The sequence below is a fragment of the Etheostoma spectabile genome, chromosome 17 (assembly GCF_008692095.1).
Source record: "Etheostoma spectabile isolate EspeVRDwgs_2016 chromosome 17, UIUC_Espe_1.0, whole genome shotgun sequence".
NCBI lineage: Eukaryota > Metazoa > Chordata > Actinopteri > Perciformes > Percidae > Etheostoma > Etheostoma spectabile.
The window spans coordinates 18,143,191-18,149,913 of NC_045749.1; the positions used below are offsets into that span (position 1 = coordinate 18,143,191).

At 43.1% G+C, this 6,723-nt stretch overlaps 1 protein-coding gene across 2 annotated transcripts in view; it reads right to left on the reverse strand.

Moving 5' to 3' along the window:
* lyst (lysosomal trafficking regulator) overlaps positions 1-6,723 on the reverse strand; it is a 67,942-nt gene that overhangs the window by 8,374 nt on the left and 52,845 nt on the right. For both annotated transcript variants that reach the window (XM_032542112.1, XM_032542111.1), the window contains exons 30-41: positions 6,110-6,301; positions 5,773-5,984; positions 5,476-5,685; positions 4,870-5,046; positions 4,560-4,636; positions 4,252-4,440; positions 2,735-2,880; positions 2,534-2,630; positions 2,278-2,339; positions 2,023-2,078; positions 1,773-1,925; positions 499-743 (exon numbers count right to left, since the gene is read on the reverse strand). In XM_032542112.1, the coding sequence (XP_032398003.1) occupies positions 499-743; positions 1,773-1,925; positions 2,023-2,078; positions 2,278-2,339; positions 2,534-2,630; positions 2,735-2,880; positions 4,252-4,440; positions 4,560-4,636; positions 4,870-5,046; positions 5,476-5,685; positions 5,773-5,984; positions 6,110-6,301 (1,816 nt within the window). The remainder of the gene's footprint in view (positions 1-498; positions 744-1,772; positions 1,926-2,022; positions 2,079-2,277; positions 2,340-2,533; positions 2,631-2,734; positions 2,881-4,251; positions 4,441-4,559; positions 4,637-4,869; positions 5,047-5,475; positions 5,686-5,772; positions 5,985-6,109; positions 6,302-6,723) is intronic.

Genomic DNA, 6,723 nt, shown 5'->3' on the forward strand with positions numbered 1-6,723 from the left:
GGGGGAGAGCACAGAAGGGAGTGGACGGGATGAGGAGGGAGGGAGGGTACAGCTAGTCTTGTTTCGTTTGAAAATACTTTGAATGTCAACAAGAAGTAACATCACCCAACATCGCTTAGAGCACCTTTGAACACCAGCCTACTGGGTGAATGCCTGCGTTTGTCTAAAAGTGGTGACCATATTTTCAGAGGCATTGTTTGTCACCCAGTTTATCAAATAAATAAATACCCTAATATGTCAATTAACTTCACCCGCCTTGATTTATAGTAGAATGGCTCTGGCATAAACTAGAGGAGCACTTATTGAGAATATTTGAAAGCTGTATATTATTTTAAGACCTACAATCTGATGCATCATTGACAAGAGGAGGTACATGTACAAATCCTTTATACGGGTGCCTAAAACTAATCTTCATAACATTATATAATCTGATTTTCTCAATCATTTACATCAAATGCCTTTCCAAATATATTAACAAAGCTTCCATCTAGCACTGACCTGTAGATGTTTGGGTCCTGCAGGTCGATTGACTCACTGGTGTAATCTCGCAGAATAAAAGGGAACACCGGGTACTGCATGAGGTCGTTGAAGGAGCGGCCCGCGTGCTTGTTGAGATGCGTGAGGTACTCAAAGTTAGAGATCTGACCCGAGCCCCACAGCTGAGTGAGCGCCGTGATGTTTCCGTGCTCCAGCAGGTTGGGCAGATCAGAGGTCAGGATGTTGTGGTAGACGTCGTCACGGAACTAAGGCGAACCATAGAGAGAAGAGAACCATAGGAGGTTTACTATCTCTAGTGTCTGGGCTTAAATGAAAAATGGAAAAACTTACTAACCCACAAACAAAATGTAAAGTGACACAATTGCTTGCCGTCATGTCTCTGCTGTCAACTATCAATAATACACGCATAAAAACACAACAGAGTCTGCAGCCATGCTAGCGGCTTTGTGAGGTTGTACTCAGGAACAGCAGGGTCGTAGCTAAATGCTAATGTCAGCATGTCTCTGCTCTGTTAAGCGACTTTGAGCATGGGAAAAGCGCTATACAAATTCAATTTATTATTATTATCATTATGTCAAGCACAGGGAACTATAGTTTTGCGTGTGTGTCTAGGAAAGGTATTTGAGAGTCCACAGGTATTCTGAGGACAACATATCATTATATTATCAGTTTGGCCACATTGTGCTGAGCAGTTCTATACTTCCTTTGATTCTTCTGCATTGGACATATTTGCTGTAAACCCCTGACTTGCTGAAAAGAAGGTTGTCCAACCATATGGTAACACTCTTTCAGTATTTAACTGAACGTAGTGTGAAACAATATCTTACATTACTGTACACAATGATGGCACTGTATCATAATTGATTCCTGGCACAGAATAGTACAGAGCTCTGCAGGTATCAGGGGCAGAAGACCAAAAAGGCATTTCAACTGTTCTCGCTGAAAATACCTTTTGTCTATTCATACATCTTTTCTTTGTGCATCAGGAGAATCTTGTCCTTTTCATCAGTCCATCCTGTGTCGCTTCATTTTTACATTCAAATGAAACAGGGACTGAATTTTTCTATTGTCATTTGCTCAGTAGTCTAGTTACCCAACTCAGTTCTTTGCAATAATGAATTAAGACCGCTCAAAGTAAACACACTTGAACATCTACTGTCATTCATAAACACTGTCAACATTCATTTCAGCATCCGTTTCTTGAATAGCCAGCCTCCCAGTCACAACATGTCTTCCTTCATTTTTATTCCTAGCGAGTTGTGTTTTGGCCTCACCTTGGTGTTGTCGAAGGCTAACAGCAGTGTCCGGCCGTTGGTGAGGAATATTTCCACAGCATTGTCTCTTAGCTGCCACCAACGCTTGTGCACCTCCTTGATCTCTTCGTAGGTCCAGGAGAAAGAGGGTGCCTCCGTCTCCCCATGAAGGCTCTGTCCAAACACAAACACGTCCGGTGTTGAGTCGCCAGGTGGACTCATAAACTAACCGTATGGCAGAGAATAATCCTGAACAGTTCTCTGGCTTTACCTGGTTGTCATGAGCATCAGCAGCGTTGTCCTCCACAAAGTACATACCAGACTTTCCTGTAAGACAACACAAGGTGAGTCAAGAACAAGACAGATAAAAGCTTCCCCCCGTTGAATAACTAACAAACACTTGTGTGTGAGGGAAGAGCAATATTCTCTAGTACCTCAGAGAGAGCACATTACTCTCTGTGCCTCTGTGACCGGCGGCTGACTTTATTATGCATGGAGCGGTTGTGAGAGACGGTCAGTGTCTTACCCAGAAGTAGCTCCCCTGCTGTTTCTCTGGAGGGGGCGACGCTGATGCACCGTCTGGTGAACCTAAGGACAAAGTGACATTTGTCATAGAAGTAATACTCCATCTGAATACAGCATAGACACCTCTCAATGTAGCACAAGTTGATGAGACATGTATTTGACTTTTTCAGATTACCCTGTCTTCTTGAGAGGAATATAATGTTTTCTAAAGACTTACAGGCAGACAGGGGGTGGGGGGGAGGGTTAGAAAGTTATACCTGATGGGCTCGCTGGTGGCTTTGTCTTTGACAGTGGAGGAGAAGGAGGAGTGAGTCTTATCCTCAAACAGGAAGGACAATGGTGGCTTCACTGTGTCTACACAAGAGAATGAGGTCAGAATAAGAACACTAAATGAGACAAACACACTAGTACTAGACAGAATTTTGCCATTCTGCTATAAAATAAAAGGGTTTCTTCACCTTCAGACTTGCGTCTGTCTTTAAGCAGGTATTTGTTAGGAATGGTAAGGTAGCATCTCTGTAGCCGCCGTCGCTCCCGGTTCGGCCCTTCGGTGGGGTCCAGCTGCCAGGATGTTGGGTAGGATGTCTGGTCGTACCAAACCGCACTGAAACGTATCATTACAGCCCTCTCAAACACTTTGTCTGCTCATATCATCAAAAGTAACCTCACTGCAGAGCCGTAGCTACCAATAACGACATTGAGATCATGTCCATGTAATTTTTTTTTTTAGTAATTGGGGCATTTGACGTCCCGTGAAGAAGTTTACATTCTATAATTTAAAAAAATTCTAAGATCTAGTTAGCCAATAGGCATGGTATTGGTGTCCAGACAGGACAATTTTGTGAGCTTTCCAAACCAACACCAATTATAGGAGAAGAGGCTGAGGTGTGACAGCTGGAAGCAGAGTGCCACCCAGAAATGTCCCAAACAAAGTAAAATGAAAAGAAAATAGAAAATACAGGCATAGGGCAGGGGTTCTGCAGATACAAACACTGCCACATACTTCTGGTAGGTCATAAGTGATGACTGAGGAGAGTTATTTTTGTATGAGTTTACACATTTTTTCCAACCCAGGAAAATCCTACTCATTGTGCCTTGTGTTTTAGGCCAGAGACATGCGTTCATTTGAATTTGGTATTGTCTCATCATAATAATATTTCTGCCATTGTGAGAATAGGATGTGATACAGGATTTAGGCTTCAAGAATGCCAATGTCAGCCAGTCGGCAAACAACTTTGGTCCAGAATGAATCTATTGTATTCATGTCCTCCTCTAGAATAAATAATAATGACTTTGGTAATCCCTAAACTTTTCATCTAGTGCCACCAGCAGGTCAAAGAATGTGTTCTAATAAGCAAAATGTAGAATGCTAACACGCTAAACTAAGATGGTGAACATGCTAAACATTGTACCGGATAAACATCAGCATGTTAGTATTAGTAGTATAGAAAAAATGTAATTTTAATCATTTAAAGCTAATGTACTTGCTCTTACTACTTGTTGTCTGGAGTTTGCACCTTCATGGTTGAAAGCATTTCATTGGAAGTTGCTTTGGATAAAAGCGTCAGCTAAATGACATGTAATGGAATGTATTGTCACTTGTGAATATGCTAGCACGCTTTTGTTAGCGTTTATCTATAAGCTGTGCATTAGTACAGCTTGACGGAGCAACTAGCATGGCTATAGATTTTAAGCCTCGTCTTAAGTGGCCCTGCCTCACAGGATATGGATGTACAAATGCATAGTTCAAAAGGTCTGCTTGATTTTAGATATTCTGGTGCTCTGCAAGTCTGAGATCATCCTCTATCACATTAAAATGTCTTTATTCAAACGGACCTAATTGTTTCCCTACAGTTTATTTTGAAGAAAATGACCAGAAAATAAACATTAGAAAACTAATCATAATTACAGTAACGATTTTCTGATTGTACTTTGTTATTGTGTAAGCCCCTGTCGTGTGAGTGTCGATGCCTACCGGTCATGGGTGAGTTGTTGCACCAGCTCCTGCCAGTGCCGGCTGGCGCTGAGGTCAGTCTTATAGAGTCCCCTGATATGCTGGATGACTTTCTTTCTCTCCATGCCTTGGCGCAGAGACACATTCTGAGTAATATCAGCTGCAATCTTTGAAATGTCCTTGGACTTTCCATCTAGCCTCTGGATAAGACTGCAGAGGAATAAGAAAGAATGGAGTGAATAAAGGAGTAAAACAAGACACAATTCTTACCAATATTGTCTCGTACTGAACATCAATCTCATGCAAGGGAAAAAAATCCCCGTACTCACTTCCTCTGAGTGATGGCCATTTTCTTTTCCCATGCCACTTTGCTGGTTTTCTCTTCTGCTTCATACTTGATTTTTTCCTGTAAGAATACAATTACAAGAAAGTTCTTAACACACGCTGACTTTATTTACTGGCTATAAAGAAACCTGACAGGTTGCAGTTAGCATTTACGAATGGCCACAATTTTCCGCTGACATAATTCATAATGCTGATAATTCATATTGCTTAACTGCCAATTGGACAAATTGATTTTGACTAAACAGGCTTATAAACTGTTCCTTTCACTTAACTGCTTTTCTTTGTAGGACTTACCTCTTTTATGGCCTTGAGCAAGTCTTGTTTGTGTGGAGCGTTAGGTGGGATGCAGCGATGGCCGCAAAGCTTGAGCGAGGTCATGAAAACACCCACGGCGTTCTGATCGTCTTTTGTGAGGCTGTCCTTGTGATCGTGCAGCATCTCATACAGGTACAGTGACAACTTCGGTCCATGCTGAGTAGGGGAGAGAGAAAGAGAGTAAAACAAAGCAGAGAGTCAATTTTTGTTTGTGTCTGAAGCCAGTCGCACACAGTGATGGACAGGAAACATCTTAACCATCTACTGGACCTTCAGTAAAGCCTGAGAGGAGGAAGAGTGAAAGACTCCCATGGGGATGCAAGGGGGCTGCTGAACAGCATGAAAACATCTATCAGAGTTATTTTAGAGCCAGTGCCTGACAGCTCCTGGAAAACTTGTCTGTAGGAGTGAACGTGACATGCAAAGCTAATATACTGAACACTCACTCACACTTTCCCTTGAAACCAACACAATTTCAGTACTGGGTGGGTAAAAATGACCAGAAATATATCTTACTTATTCAGTAAGCAAAAAGTGAAGTTGACTTGTAAAAGGACTTATATGATGCATTTCTTTCACACTCACCTCTAGACCCGGGCTGAGGCTCTCCTTGAGGATATCCAAATGTCTGGGATCAAACACAAACTCCAGCGACTCTTTCCTGTCAGACAGGGGAAGTGCAGGGCTGAGTGTGTGCACAAGCAGGCGTCCAATTTGGACCCGAAAAGTGTCCCGACACGACCATAGGATCCTTCGCCACTGCTGATGTGGGGCACCTCCTCGACCCGTGCTGCCCTGTGAGATCATAACCATCAACGTAATGTCTCATAATACAGCAATTAGCTCTTTAGAGTTCAAAAATGGCTCTCAGGGGTGTCATACCAGGCTGATTTTGATCCCATCCATCATGAGTTTGAGGACATCTTTCTGAAAGCTCTTCTTGCTGGCAGGCGGCAGGGTAAAGGGAGTGGGAGAGTGTGGGACAGAGGCGGAGCCACTCTCCTCCTGTGGTTGATCACCTGGATCTGGTGTGAAAAGCTGTTGGTCAGGAGAGTCGGGAATATTCAGCAGGTCAAATAAGTCCGGACTCACATCTGTAATGAGAGACACATTCAAACAGATCCAGGATTAGTACCAGCCAGTTTGGTTTACGTTCATGTAAGGTGAAGGGGGAAACCGAGAAGATTTGAATAAATAACTGGGAGAAGTTTCTTCTTACCGTGGTAAATTAGTCTGTTGACAGCGAGAACCACAAGCCTCTGCAGCCGTTGGATGAACTCAGTCTCACTGGCACGAATGGGGTTTTCCTGGCTCATCCTCCTCTGCATCATCTGGTTGAGTTCATCGCTGGCTACCGAGCGCATCCGCATTAAGAGAGAGTCGGACTGGGCCAGAGAGAATCGGCGCCGGCCTACAAGCACAATATTGGTATGTGCTCAGTTGCGACAACACAAATTGGGCGCACATGATGGTAGCAAGTATAAGCATTCTTTTTTTTTTTTCTTTCAAGTTCATTGTAATGTTATGCAACATCTCATAAATCTGTGAACACAGAAGATGATAAAGATTTATGAATCTACAGTAAGTGCCATCTATATTACACTGATATAGCTAAGCATTCAAACATGCACACACAAAAAGCACCAGTATCGCACGAGGGTACTGTGCAAATTCACCCGAGGTGAATGCAGGTGGTGAGTTGACAGGAAAAATGGGAAACATGCTCCATGACATGGAGGATGTTCTCCGCTGTGGACCGCAGTCCAAGCTACCTGCGTCACAGTGGAGCATGTAGGATGGAGCTCCAGAAAGGGAGGGGAGGGGGGAGTCCTG